Genomic DNA, 15,101 nt, shown 5'->3' with positions numbered 1-15,101 from the left:
TGACCTGCTGCAAATGAGATGTAAAACCAGACACCAGCTTCTGGCAGCGTTTCTGAGGAATCTCATGAGCAATGTCCTTTAGTTCAGGAATATTCTTGGGTTTGTGTGCTGGAACCGCTTTCTTCAAATCCCACCAGAGATTTTCTATGGAGTTCGAGTCAGGTGACTGTGATGCCACTGTAGACTCTTCCAGGACTTCTTCTGCAACCAAGCCTTGGTGGAATTTGAGGTATGCTTGGGATCATTGTCCTGTGTGAAGGTCCAGTGACGTCCGAGCTTCAGCTTCTCCACTGACGGCATGACGTTTTCTCCCAGGACTTCCTGATACTTCAGTGGATCCATCTTGCCTTCCACACACTGCAGGTTTCCAGAGCCAGAGGATATAAATCAGCCGCAGAGCATCACTGATCCACCATGCTGAACTGCAGACACAGGATTTATTTACAGCAAATGCTTCATTCTTCTTCCTCCAGACGTACCGCTGATCCAGAGGGCCGAAAAGATCCAGTTCATTGCACCACAAAACAGAATCCCAAAACTTCTGTGGTTTATTTACATGATTTTGAGCTCTTTTCTTGTGCTTTTTAGTACGAGCCTTGCCGTGTAAACTGAAACCTCAGTGCCTGTTGCCAGCAAGTCTTGCTGCAGGTCTTTTGCAGTCACTCGAGGGTTTTTCTGAACCTGCTTTCTCAGAAATCTGCCGTTGATATCTTCCCTTTTCTGCCCCGTCCAAGTAGTGTAACCACTGTTCCTTTAACTTTCAACTTGCGAACTACATTTCTATCGGTGTCTCTAGGAACATTTAGTGCCGTCGCTATCTTTTTGTATCCTGTTCCTCGTTTGTGAAGGGTGATGAGATCTTCTCTTAACTTTTAAACCATTTTTTTTTTTACTTATCCATCTTTCTAACATGCAGTCAAACGTGACTCTCAACAAACCTAGCCAGTTCAGATATTTCATGTGTTCTAGCTCAAGCACACCTGGTGCAACTAATGAAGCCCTTGATTAGCGAGACAACACCTGTTTTGCAGAGTTGTGCTGATGTGAGGGATTCTATTCAGGGGGGTGAATAATTTTGAAACTGAAGAAGACATTAAAAGTTGCATTTTCAGTTGAATTTGGGGAAACCACTTGAAACATTTGTTGTGGTGAGCTATTTCAATTACTTTTCTTTGAATTTGTCCATTGCAAACAGCTGCAAGTCTGTAAATTTTGCCAATAAACCTGATTTTCAATTGGGGTTGAATAAGATGCAATTAATCGATTTGACAGCATATATGCCCACAACAATCGGTTTGTTTGAAATGCTTTTTCTGAGAAAAATTACAATTATTCTTTGTCCTGCAATTTCTGTTCAACAATGTTATTCACATTACCTCCCCTTTATAATTTTTTTAAATTTATCTTTCTGACATCATAGCAGAAAGGTGGTTCATACAAAAGTGTCAGTATTTGTATGTTAAAAACTATTGTTGCCAGCTGGCGCAAAGCACAAGAATATTAACTGTAAATAATGTGCAATGCAATCATCTTTGCATCTGCGCTGATCATCAATCTCAAAACATTGTGAATTCAACAGTGTTTGGCACAAAGGATATTTTAGGAATATTGTGCTTTTCCTCATGCAGCCAATATCCATGACAAAAATGATGAAACTAAAATTCTGTGGATATGCAATCATTAGATATGCTTTTATACTCATTAACTCAAGTCAAAATCGTAATTGTTGCCACCATAGGTCATATGACCTGTTCATTTGACAATGAAAAGACCTGTGACAAACGTTCTGGAGTTATTTGACTTTTCAAATGAAAAAATGAGCCATTCAATCATAAATCACGCCTGTAGAGAATTTAAAGTCAGACCACAGCGCCACCTGCTGGTCATTGATGATACTGTCCGTTCTGTTTAATGAAACATCTCCCAACAATAAAGCACGATAGAATTGAATATATGATTTTCTAAAATACAAAATCTGTGCATTCATGTGCACGTGGGATGAATAGTTGTACTATAGTTGTACATAATTGTTCTCCTCTAAAATTATTAGATGCAATCTTGGAAAGCCATAAATGTCCAGATTAAAGATGTGTTGCAATTCAGGGACTTTAATAACTTGATTTTTCAGATCAAGTCACAGGTTGTTCAAGGAAGTTGTTGGCAGCCCAAAATACAGAACAGGTTTGTAGTTGAGGGCTTTCAGGAGATTCCATGTGTGTTTGGATTGGATCGATAATGATATGGGTTTTTGCCACTCCCTGTGGGGAATTCCCACTGTAGACAGATTGAAAGCCGCATTGACTCCGCCTACAACACCGCTTCCCCATGTAGGCTTCACAATACAATACTGCCAGCTTTCTCACAGCAGTTTCAGTAACTTACAGAGTTTTGTCTGGTGTTTAGCTCAACCTGAAACTTTACAAACACACTTCACCTTAAAGAGCCATTGGGAAGTCTGGGAGTATGAGGAGGATAGCGGAGTTACCAGTGGTGGGATGAGAAACAAAAGCGAGTGTCTCTGGTGTCATAATGTCACGGTGATTTTACTTAGTTTCATCATTTCATCGCTACATTGAAGATACGCATCGAAGCTTCGAAATGTCGCGAAGCGGCGGTGAGAAAGAACGCAAATTTGAATTGGACAATCGGATTGACTCCGGAATCGATTCGATATCTCTCTCCAGAGATTACGGGAGTTTGGACAGTTCTGATGAGAAGGATAAACTCGGCACAGAAGAGCGACTGGACTCTGCGTACGCTTCTTCGTCGTTAACAGTGGACAGTTTGGGGGCTTTAATCGAGGAATGCAGCATTTCTAAATGTGAACGCACGAATGACTGTGAATACACTGAAGAGGAAGTGAATTTCCTAACCACTGTTACAGACGATGGAGACACGTACGTTTAAATTTCATTGATATATTTCTGAAAGTTGAAATGCGTGTAATTCAAATGTGTTTTGATGTGTAAATATGGGGTGTTTGTGATTTTAATTAACGTGGTTTAAGGCAATAAGAGCCCGATTAAAGGGTGTCGTTGACAAGCACGCGCGCCGCGGAATAATACCTATACGTCCGATGTGACTTATTGTTTTTACAAAACGGATTCTCATTCTACAATAATAATTTTAGGGACGCATTTTTTTCCCCATCAACTTTAATGTGCAGATTTTTTGGTGGCATCCTTCCCTGTAATGCAGGACATACTACGGTTAATATCTCTAATAGGGTCCATGCTTACCATGAAGGGGTTGAATAATTTTGAGACTGCAGAAGTCATTAAAAGTTGAATTTGGGGAAACCACTTGAAACGTGTGGTTCGAACAACTAGTTCTGATCTGGTTCCAGACGTGCTTAAAATCTATCTAATCTAATCTATAAAATATAATCACTTCAGCCCCCATTAGATAAATGTTTTTTTTTTTGTTGTTGTTGTTGCATTGCATCGTTATGTTATGGCTGTGACTATTTTATCTAGCGGAAGGATTGTGGTTATGAATGGATTTTTAACTGAAAAATAGTGTAGGCTACTTTACTTTTTTTTTTTTTTTTTTTTTTAAGATGCTTTCATTTTATAAAAGCAGTAATGCTCATGATTTATAATCAATATCAAAGTGATTACAGACTATAGGCCTATTTGTAAGCTATTGCTTAATTTAAATCCTGCAGTATTTACTCATCAGTATCCAAGACTGGAACTCATTTATTATGTTTATCTTCATTGCTATTTTTGCAGCTTAAAGTGCAAGGCTGGTGGATAGATAGATGGATGGCAATGGAGGTGAATTGATTTCACAAAGTGTGCAGGACGTTTCTTTAAACCTTCACAAACATTTAATTGCCTGGATTTAATTTAAGGCATTCACTATGATCATTATGATCGTACAGAGAGAGAATAGGAAGTCATTATTAATCTGGCACACAGTGTAAAAAGTTTAATTGTGAATGAAAGTTTGAAGTCTGTAGTACGTGTTTGGTGAGCTCTCAGAGCCCATATAACGGTAAATCAAGATTATGTTTGAATAACGTTGCCTTTCATCCCTTTTGCAGTACAAGAGCAATCAAATAGATTTTAATTGGAAAAAGCTTGTTTTTACGGTCATAAAATGTAAAAAAAAATGTTGGTGAATATGAAACTAACAAACATTTTTTTAAGTTGATTCATTTTAAAGCCTGTTTTAGTTTGCTGAGTGACACATTCTCATGTGACTGATGAAGTTTTGATTACAGTAGCAGGCTTATCTGTTTTAACACTACAGCCGGTTAACAGACGTCTAGAAACTGGATCTGCTGTTATGGCGCATGAGAAGAAGAAAGCAGAAGTATGCAGTGGAATTCCCCTCGTCGGCTAGAAAACACGCTATGATGGCAGCTTTTTAGAAAGTGCAAAGCATTTGTTTTAAACCCATATTCGTGTGCTTTTAATGCACTGTATATTTAAGAGCACATGTCACGTAAACATGTTTATGCAAGTAGTGACCTTTACACCAGATCGCGGTTCAACTGTAACGTATATGTGCAAAAACATACGCAAACACTCACCGCACAAGTGGGCAAGTACACAACATCGTTAATGTCACCCTGCTTTCATTTCTTTTTTGGTTTTGAGTTTTGACAGTGACAAACCAGGATGTCAATAAGACTGCTATTTCAAGAACATCTTGCATTGTGATGCATTGTGATGCATCTTGAATCATAGTGGGCCGCCATGGTTTACCTTTGGCCTGCTTTTGTTGCTGTTGCAAGGAAAAAAACTTTCCCCTGAGTGTCAGCAAGAGTAAAGAACATGCTTCTAAAGACCTAAAAGTAATGCCAGGGGCTATATGAAGTCCTCAGGCAGTCCGGATAAGCAAAGTCCCACTTTAGGGATCCACTTCCATGCTGTCAGTTTTATATTACAGACACAGTATGTCTTTATCAAGGCAAGGCAAGTTTATTTATATAGCACATTTCATACACTATGGCAATTCAAAGTGCTTATAGAAATGAATAAAAATAATCACAAAATAAAAGCAAGGAAAATTATTCAAAATGCTTTACATAGAAAGGAATTAAAAATCACACTATGGCAATTCAATTTTTTCAATAAAAAATTCAATATTGTACATTTTAAGGGTACCTTTTTTACCCCTAAAAGCATATTAATATCTTAGAGTAGCATTATGTACCTTAAGGTACTACTATGAAACTTTTAGGGGTAAAAAAGGTACAAATATGTCCTTTTAAAGGTACTGCCTCAGTTTTACCTTTAAAGATGCATTTTTTTGCATATTTTCTTCCAATTAAATAATTATTCACTATAAACAGCTACAGCGGTGGGGAAGATTTCAGCGATTACATTTTGGTCATGAAATATGGACTTTTTATGATACTTAATAGTGCCTTTTTGGAGCACTATTTGCATTAAATGGGTAAAAAAAAGCATAAAATAAAATATAAAATAACTCTTCAAAATCTCTCCTTAGGTGAGGTCTTGAGGTGAAATAAATGATGACAAAAACGTGCATTTGTACGTGCAATTTCTAAACCTATTCATTTCACATGCGGCGAAACGATTTGAATCATGATTGTTTTACCACAGTCGGATTGATGACACCGAAGTTGTTCTCACGTTATTTACATGCTGAAACCACTTGCTTCTACCTGTTTCCTTCTGGCTTACTGTAAAAGTAAAGTCTAGGTTATCGCATGTGGGGAAAGTGGCTGAGAAATTACACACCTGCGAGGAAATATTCCGGCTCGAGGATGGGAAAAAGACAATGAGTGTGTATTAATTTATGAGTGTGCAGGGGGCATGCATCATTTACTGGCTCCTCGTGACTCAGACACATGTGAATTAAATAAATGAATGAAACTGTTCCATGCAACCATGCTTGGGTCATATTTAAGTATTTTTGCATAAAGAAATGTGAAATCTGCCTTTTGTTGGAGGTTAAATGTGAGCAGGGTGTGTTTTCACATTTCTCATCTGTGTTTTAAATCGGCTGCGCTGTCTTTCTTGTAACTGCAAGATCTGAAAGGTTTTTATCATTCGATAGAAAAGGTGATCTCTGATATGAATGATTTTAGCAATGCATTAAAAAGTTCCAGTGTTGCGCAACGGACGAATGCCTCTGCGAACCGCCGTCAACGAGACACTTTTGTGACATATTTCTCAGTATCTTTCAACCTATTTTTTTCCATCACATGTTGTGAAATGTGCTGCTTTTAGACTGCGGTTTGCTTGATAGTTCCTTCCCTTTACCGTTGGCTCTGCTTCATCTTTCAACCAGCGTTTTTTTTTATTTTCAACTGGCATTTAACCAGCAACTTGTGTGTCTGCTTGTTTTATCCAGGATCCTCCATCTGGCCATAATCCACGAAGAGCAATGCTTCGCACATCAGCTGATAGATCTGTTTCCTCCGGAGCTGATGGATATTCAGAACAACTTGTATCAGGTATCATCTTAAGATTCTCCACACAATTGCGTAACACGTTTCTCATGCAAGTTCATGCATTCAAAGGATTCAGGAGAGATTTCCACAGAAATCCGTTATGCTCGTGTTTCATGAATTGCCCCTGAAGGAACAGAAAAACTGTTGAGGGTATGAATGTTGTAATAAGTTTGCTTATTTCTGTTTCCCCTTTAAGGGGAAACTCCCTGAGTGTGTGTATAAAAGAATGATGGGTGTTTGTTACACTCGTTTGATAGCCTCGGTTTCAATTGTTATTTTGAAATGTGGGGTTTATCCAGTGACAACAGACGAGGGGCTTTCTGGAGAAACCCCCTGCTTATGATTGTTATAGTTCAAAATGAACTATGTATTGACTTTTAGTTGGCATATTGCTAGAAGGAAGCGGTAACATGTGGCCAGGTCAACAAATCAATTAATATTCACAGTCATGGAAACTTGGAAATATCAATGAATTACCCTCTGATGCATTAGAAGCGGTTGTAATCATTCAGGGTGTGATGTTGCACGTAAAATTACCTCAGGTTATTACTCACAAACTCGACATGGAAAGCTGTGGACCGATGCATAACTCATACATTACAATATATTTAGTGGAAAGAACATGATTATATTCTTGCTTTGAAGTAAAAAAAACATTAAGGGGTTTTCTTTAAGAATTCCTCCATTAGCGTAAAAGGGCCTGGAAATACCATGAAAATTATTAAAATCCCATTGGGATAACCAATGTCATAATTTTTCCTTGCTGCTCTAAAATATTTCATCAGAAATCATTATTAGAAAGGCAGCGGCTAATTACATTCAGAGAAAATAGCGATAGTTACACTTGTGTAAAAATAGTATTTTCTTTGCAATAAGTCTAAATAGTAGATGGATTGTTGTTGTACATTAAGCGGTATGCAATAATAACATGTAAATGATTATATTATTGGGACAGTAAAGCCCTCCCTACACCTAACCGATAAACACTTTATTATTAAACACATGGTAAACACTTTATTTCCACTTTTCGAATATTTTCTTCATTTTTATTGAAAATAACAGCCTTTTCTGATATGATGTGTAACGGGAAAAGGGAGTAGAGCGAGTTTAGCAAAAGGCAGATTCGAAATCAGGTCGATTGGTCAACTTTCTGTGAATAACCTCTGCCAACAAGGCGGACTGTTTGCGCTTAGTGTAAATAGACGCTGTATTACAAATGCATTGGTCAAAAGGTGTGGGAGCACTGAGCGTTGTGGATCTACTGAAAAATGTGACACTTATGATCAAAATCCTCTAGTTGGTATTAGTAGCACTGACTCATTTGGCTAGTTTTACATTACAATATTAAATAAATAATCAGAGCTGCTTCTCATCAATGATTCACCAGCGCATGTTATTCAGAAAAAGGAAAGTTGTGTAATCTTTCATCAAACTTCAACAACGTTCTCTGCCTAAAAGGAAAAAAGGAATTTCGACATTCGATTCCCTATGGATAAAAATCTCACCCTGCAATCACACCCCAATACAAAAGCCCATAGTTTCATATTGACAAAAGACAATGCATGTTACATCAGGCTTCATAAATGTTCTCCAATCTTGGAATAATGGGATTTGGTCCGAAATGTGTCACATTATTAAATTAAAATGAGTTACAAAACACTATTTTATGTTGACTTTGATGCTTTATTAAATGAGAGGATGTCAGATTTGGGTCAGAAGGATGTTTAATCACATCAGGGTGTGATGTCTAAAGGAAACTGTGCACAAATCTGACAGTCAGCACTTAAAGCTGTGAGTAATACTAGTGCTGCTGCGCTTTTACCAAAAGCCACGTCATCAGCAAACGCCAGCTAAATTCACATGTTTCCTTTTGACACAGTCAGTGTGTAACTCCCAGATTGAGTAAACCTTTGCATGGTCCCTCATCTTTGGAATAAATTAACCTTAATGTCATTAAATCAAAAGGGTTAATGCTAGTCTGCGATGCTCTTGCTAACCCACACAGGCTAACTATCAAATCAAGTACGGTTGTCTGAAACACTGCGGTTCTAATCTATTCATTTGAGAGACACGGGGACGGTCCCCACGCTGCAGACAACCCGACATATTCAGTTGCGTAACAAACGAAACCATATTACGAAGTCCCCATGAAATAAAAATGTACGTTTTTTTGTCTTTTAGTATGAATATGTTAGCCTTACTGTTATCTATAAGATAGTGTGCATCAAAACAATGACACAATTCGTATTTAGAAGATATAAGTATTCAAAACTTAGTTTCTCACTTCCACCAATAAGGATCAATGATTTTGATGACATCACTCTGCACTTCAGCTTCTCATCAGATTTTCTGTCCAATCAAATGCTCTCTAGAATCTGAAGCTCCGCCCCTACATTATAAATAGACGCTGAAGCTCCAGCTGAAATGTTCACTTGTTCACACATTTACTGTTTTCTACATGATGAATGGCACATAGTGCACTATATAGGGGATAGGGAACGATTCAGACAGTGGTAAATATGCTTTCCATGAAGTCTGGTTTCACGTTTGTGTTACTCGAACCGCCACAGCTTCGGTCCAGAGACACGATACATAGAGCGGATCATGTGATCGAGTCCCACAGACCAGAAAACGTATCAGACACGTTTGAATTCTGCACAGATTGCTGTATTTTAAAGTGATATGGAGGAGATGATGAGGAGAAACGGTTTGCGATTAGGAGGAAACTGCGGCTTTACTGAGTTCAACAGCTCTGGATGAGCTGTGATATAAACGAAACGCTATTGGCTATTTTAAAAAAGGGGAGGAGCTACTTGATATGTCCCGCCCTGTCTTCCTGTTTCAATGGAAATTACGTCAACACATTGAATAAAACTGCATGTTTCAAGGCACTTCAGTGGGGCTTTAAGGACTTTTGGGCGTTAATGGAACACAATCGTCCAGTATCAAAACTATCTGTTGTATGTTTCACATCAAACAGGCTTTGTTTTTGCTGTCAAAAGTAGGATTAGCCATGACAATCCATGTTGTCGGATGCTGACTTTATTCTGACGTCCATAGACGCCGTTGCACCTGGCCACATACCTGAACCAGCCCAAGATAGTGAAGGATCTGCTGGAAAAGAGGGTCTCACTGGAGCTCCAGGACCAGGAAGGAAACACCGCTCTCCATGTGGCATGTGAGCACGGATTCCTGGATTGTGCCAACGAGCTGGTCCACACCTCACCCAGCAAACTCACCAACGTGCTGGAAACACAGAACTGGAGAGGTAAGAGACCGTTTGGTGGGAGGAGTGGGAATCTTTAGGCACGATCCGATTCCAAAACCATTCTTGATCCACTTTTTTTTCTTAGTTTATAAAAATATATATATTTAAAGATTTTCTTGTAATACAAGTACTTAAATAATAAGTAATAATGGCCCGGTTTCACAGACAGACTTGTTTAAGACAAGTCATTTCACTCGGCGGCCATCTTGCATGTGCAGATCCTATCCTTTTGAATGGGAAACATCCAAAACTGTTCCCAAGCTTACTATTAAATTCCATATTTGAAATCTCCAATGAAATCTGAAAACAACTGTCTCATAAATGCTGTTTCTAAACGTTCTAATCATGACAGAAAGCAAAAAAATTCTGGGTGGATCAAGCTAATGCGCATGCATTGGGGAAAAGTGCAACCCTGCAAACACTTTCCACTTTCAAAACAAAACGAGAGACGCGTCTTGTGTTATTCTGTAGTGTTTGGCTTAGATTAAGCCAGGATTAGGCCTGAGTTCAATTAGGGCATTTAAGACAAAACAATGGCAATCTTGAGACAAAACAATGGCACTGGCATATTTTTAGATAGTTTCGTTCAGTTGAAACGGCTCAAACATGCATTTTAGTCTGAGACTATCTTAAGCCTTGTCTGTGAAACCTGGGAAATAAGTACTAAAAATAATTACAAATTAAAAAATTATATGTTAAGAATTTAAAGTATATATACTAATATAGCTTCAAAACATAAAAGCAAGTCATAAATCATAAAGAGGAACTATATTACTAGAAATAAACAGGGTGTTTTCAGTATTATCCTTCTCAGTCTTACTGTTGTATGATTATTACTGATGTCATCATAGACGATCTAATAAGCTGCATTCACACTAATGCACAGACATCTTTTTGAATATAAGATGTTTTTGTCCCGTCTGTTGAATCCCTTAAGACAGAACTGACTGTGTTTACATTAATTTCACGTCATAAAAGCATTTTGAGTTCATTTAACCACTTATTATATATACAATGTGTAAAATGAAAGCTCAGAATCGATTCTGAAATTCTCCGAATCAATCCAGAATTGTTGGAAAGAGAATCACGATGCATTGATTTACCCGAACCCTATTTGGTAGTCATAATACTTATTCGTGATTTTAACAAACCTATGCCAGTATGCAGCATGCTCAAAAGCGTCCAGAAACCCCTAGCATCATAACAGGACACTTTTGTGTGGCCGCAGAAAATGCCGAATCTGTTTTATGTCACACTGCTGTGATGCTGGTCGGCCCTGAGTTCATCATGCGGGTTTTTAGAGAACTGAAACAGTTGTGCCAGAACAAGGAAGTTGGCATCAAAAAGTGCCCTGGATTTTTTCCATGTTTTAATGGACTTCCAGTATCAGGGTTTCATAACGTTGTCATCATTCAGTTTTCTCTTTCAGTCAGTTACAGTCATGACAGAGAAGCAGTTTCTACATTAGTTTCCCTGAAAACGCTTCAGTTCTTGCAGAAAGTGTTTTCTGACTGTAGAGTAGTTTCTGGCATCAGACTTGATACTATATTATAGTGACAATATGTATTGTGGATAATTCACCCAAAATGTAAAAATTACTGTGTGGAAAAACTTCAAGTTCTCAGAGTTTTAGTGTCAGTGCTACATTATATTATATATTATACTTCTATACATGTATAATAATGCAATGGGGGAATATTTGTGTCCTGTAATGCCAAATGTCTGTTACCAGTAAAAAGTGGCCTACATTATTTTAAATATATCTAGTCAGTGACAGAGTGCAAGCATTTGTCTAAAATAATTCTGTATTTTCAGCTTCAGAATCATGAATATTGTTATTCCGGTGTCTCTATTGTCCTGTGCTTTGGGTTTCAGCAACAAGTCCAAGACTATTCATTTACACACACAATGCAAAACCATTCAAAACCAGATTCAGCCATTTTAATCAACAGTAATTTTTTGTTTAGAGGTAACCTTTTACCATATGTCAATAATATCATATCGTGAGTTCAGTATCGTTACATGAGGGTATCGTTACACCCCTAATGAACTAATTAAATGTATACATTGAATGCAATGCAAGTTGCTTTGCATAAAGCATCTGTCAAATGCATAAATGTAAAATGTACTATATTAATCAAGGCATTAAATATTGTGGTTTATTGCAGGTCTGGCGTGTCTCCATGTGGCCACCCTGCACAAGCATCATCGTCTCATGCGGCTGTTGATGAAGAACGGTGTGGATCTGAACATACAGGTGAGCAGCTCAAGGCCGATCTGTCGCTCTTGCTGAACACCTTCAGTCTCGAGACCAAACATCCACGTGTTTCCTCGTTCTTGTGTGTTTCAGGAGGGAACGAGCGGGAAGACGGCGTTACATGTGGCGGTGGAGCTCCACGATGTGCAAGCGGTGACTCTGCTTCTGAACAGAGGAGCGAATGTTGATGCCGTCATGTTCAACGGCTGCACCGCTCTGCATCTGGCCGTGGGTCGACAGGACGCCTCCATCGCAAACCTTCTGTGCCAGGCCGGAGCCGACAAGATGATCCGAAACATGGAGGACGAAACAGCGCTGGATCTAGCAGACGGCAACGATGATGTAAGGAGATCCATGTTACCTTAGTATCTAGCAAAACAATGCTAAAGCTTAACACAATCAGACTTTTTCAGACCTGTTATTATTACCTACAACTGAAACTATTAAGAATCTTTTTTGTGAACTGAAATAAAGCCGAAATGAAATAAATATTAGATGAAACACATAAACGTACAAAAAGAGCATCAACGCAAATTCAAATAAAATTATAAGTTAAAGGGATAGTTCACCGATTAGCATTAAGCTTTGTATCAGTAGAAACCCGGTAGTATTTTCGAGTGACCGTGCTTCCCTCCCTCATGTCCCGCTGAGACGAGAGATTTCTGTATTGTGTGTCTGGAAAAACCTCAGATGATGCAAAAATCATCATTTATCGTCATCAGAGGCTTTTCTGTCCAGAGGCGAGAGACTCCAGCCAGTAGGAGGAGCTCGTCCCGCATGTCTTCAACCCGCCCATAGGGGGATCTCACGATAAAACGCCGTCTTTTCAGTTTCGAGTCGACTAGTAGCCTAGCTGTATCATTTCTCCCGATACTGCCCTCTGTAACCGGTAGGCGTGGCTTGGGCCTCGTAGGGCAGCGAAGCAAGTGCATTCTGGGAGTTGTTGTCTTTCATCCACATGAGCCAAAAATACATTTTCTGGCTTTTCTCAGTCTAGAAGGCACCAACTTGTTAAATAATGTCTACTACATAAATGACCCATTTTAAATACACATTCATCTTTCCAGCGGTGAAATATATAAGTGGAATAATGAGTTGAAAGTGGAAATAAATTAAAGATAAATACAAACATTTATAAAAAACTAAATTAAAATGACAAATGTACATGGCTAAATTTTTGACAAAAATTGTAATGAAAACTGACAATACTACATAGCAACATGCTTAAAACAACTCAAAAATAAAATGTTTAAGTGCTAAAATTACTGAAACAAAATTAAAGCAAAAAATTATTCAAATGACAAAAGCACATAAAATTTCAATTTAAAAGATTTAAACAACTGAAAATATAACAAAAATAATAATTTTTATAATGTCACTATATTAAATCCATGCATTCATTAATGTTAAAGACAAAATCACTCGCTGCTCTTGACTGAATAACTCCAGTAGATTTAAGATGTGATACTGAGAGCAAAGTTTCATGTTGTGTCGAGTCTTCTTAGTGTTTTAAAAATAGCGATTTTGATGCTATCATAATCGTGCCCCATTCACTCCCATTCACAAGGCCATTTGACCGAAAACGAAAATACGGTCAAACTTAAAAGTGGCGTTTCCATTCTAATTATGCTTTTAAACGAAAGTTCGCCTCGAGTAGATTAACAAAAAGACCCTAGGTTGCATTTTGGCGAGTGTTACCCTTTAATATGCATGCATGTAAACACACATTGTATTATTGGGCATTATTTATCATCAGTGCACTTTGTGAAATCCATTTCATGTTGACTGGTAAGGAGGAGCACACATGCCTTTCCTCTGCAAGCTGTACTCAGAAATAGGATGATGTGGTAACAGTTTCTCCTTTTTGTTTTGCAGATATTGGCCTTGTTCCCCTTCGACGACATTCAGATCATGGGCAGGACTGTAACTAACTTGAGGACATGTAACTAGACGTGAACATGAGGGATGGCATGTTCTTTATATACCCCCCCCCCCCCAAAAAAAAAACTGATCTGAAGTTGCAGGACTTGTCTGTGTGCCTGTAACCGCAACTATTTATGTCCAGTGGCGATCGTACTGGTTGATTTATAGAGCGGTAACGACTTCAGCAGAATTATTTGCTGCTGCTTCATCCCATGGAGTTCAGTCGGGACGTGCGCACATAACTCGTATTATATGTAGTCTGTTGAACATCCTTCATGTTCAGCAACACAAATGCATTCTGATCTCTGATTACCAATATTAATGTTTTTGTAGCAAGACTTGTGCTGTTGTAAACGAGATGAGCGAATGAAACACTTGCTTTGCAAACTTGTTTTCAAAGAAACAGGTCATAGTGCCAATAAAAGTAGTTTTAATATTTATGTGCAGCGTTTTCTTTCTATTAAACACAAGACCTTTTTTTGTAATGATTCGGGTGCAACGGATCACAAACTCATGGTTCGGATCATATTGTAGTTTTTTGAGTCATGGATCAGATTAGCAAGGATCAATTAAAGTAAAGAGTCAGTAATAAAATACCAACAAATATGCAAATTACAAGTAGATAAATACAGTGCATCAAAATAAATTAGTCTAACAGTAGTGTTCAGGTACAGAAATGTAATAATTAATTGTAAAACACCACTGCATAGTTTTAACTGTATAAATTAAATAGATGAATCTTTGTTAAAGCTGTTTTTTAATTAGCATTTCATGACCGACAGCAGCAGGTGTTTATTAGGCTGCTGTCACTTTAAGACCTGACGCATGGATCCAATATACTGATACACATCTGATTTCTTTCTGTTTACGTTCACTTTACATGTTTAAAAGAATACTTGACTATATAGTTATTCTGAGATAATTTTGTGTGAATGTGTCTGTGCAAGTGCAAGGAGACACGAAAGAGGAACAGATAATGGCGTGCGAGTACAGAATTGAGTTTTATTTTGCATCTTCTGGTGCTTGAATGGTTTCAAATAACTTGAATATTTAAACTGCCAAGACTTAGAAACACATGCAAATGATAAACTTTCTTGTTTACTTCACAACCATGTTATTCTGGTTTTCAGTGTCAAACACTACGTCTAATACAAACCAAACAGACACTGGTGGAGACAGATTCATGCTTTGGATTAAGAAGGAAAATGTGCTGCTGTTAT

At 38.0% G+C, this 15,101-nt stretch overlaps 1 protein-coding gene across 1 annotated transcript; it reads left to right on the top strand.

Moving 5' to 3' along the window:
- The first annotated feature begins 2,297 nt into the window (after nt 1-2,297).
- On the top strand, nt 2,298-14,321 carry nfkbie (nuclear factor of kappa light polypeptide gene enhancer in B-cells inhibitor, epsilon). The gene is made up of 6 exons (XM_084091940.1): nt 2,298-2,897; nt 6,334-6,436; nt 9,494-9,701; nt 11,870-11,958; nt 12,052-12,300; nt 13,834-14,321. Exons 1-6 carry the CDS (start codon nt 2,599-2,601, stop codon nt 13,906-13,908), a joined length of 1,023 nt encoding a protein of 340 aa, XP_083948066.1. The 5' UTR covers nt 2,298-2,598; the 3' UTR covers nt 13,909-14,321.
- The last annotated feature ends 780 nt before the right edge of the window (nt 14,322-15,101 follow it).

Source organism: Abramis brama (genome assembly GCF_963993115.1).
Source record: "Abramis brama genome assembly, chromosome: 18".
Taxonomy (NCBI): Eukaryota; Metazoa; Chordata; class Actinopteri; order Cypriniformes; family Leuciscidae; genus Abramis; species Abramis brama.
The sequence above is the reverse complement of the archived record's forward strand: the minus strand, read 5'-3'. Positions and strand labels throughout refer to the sequence as shown.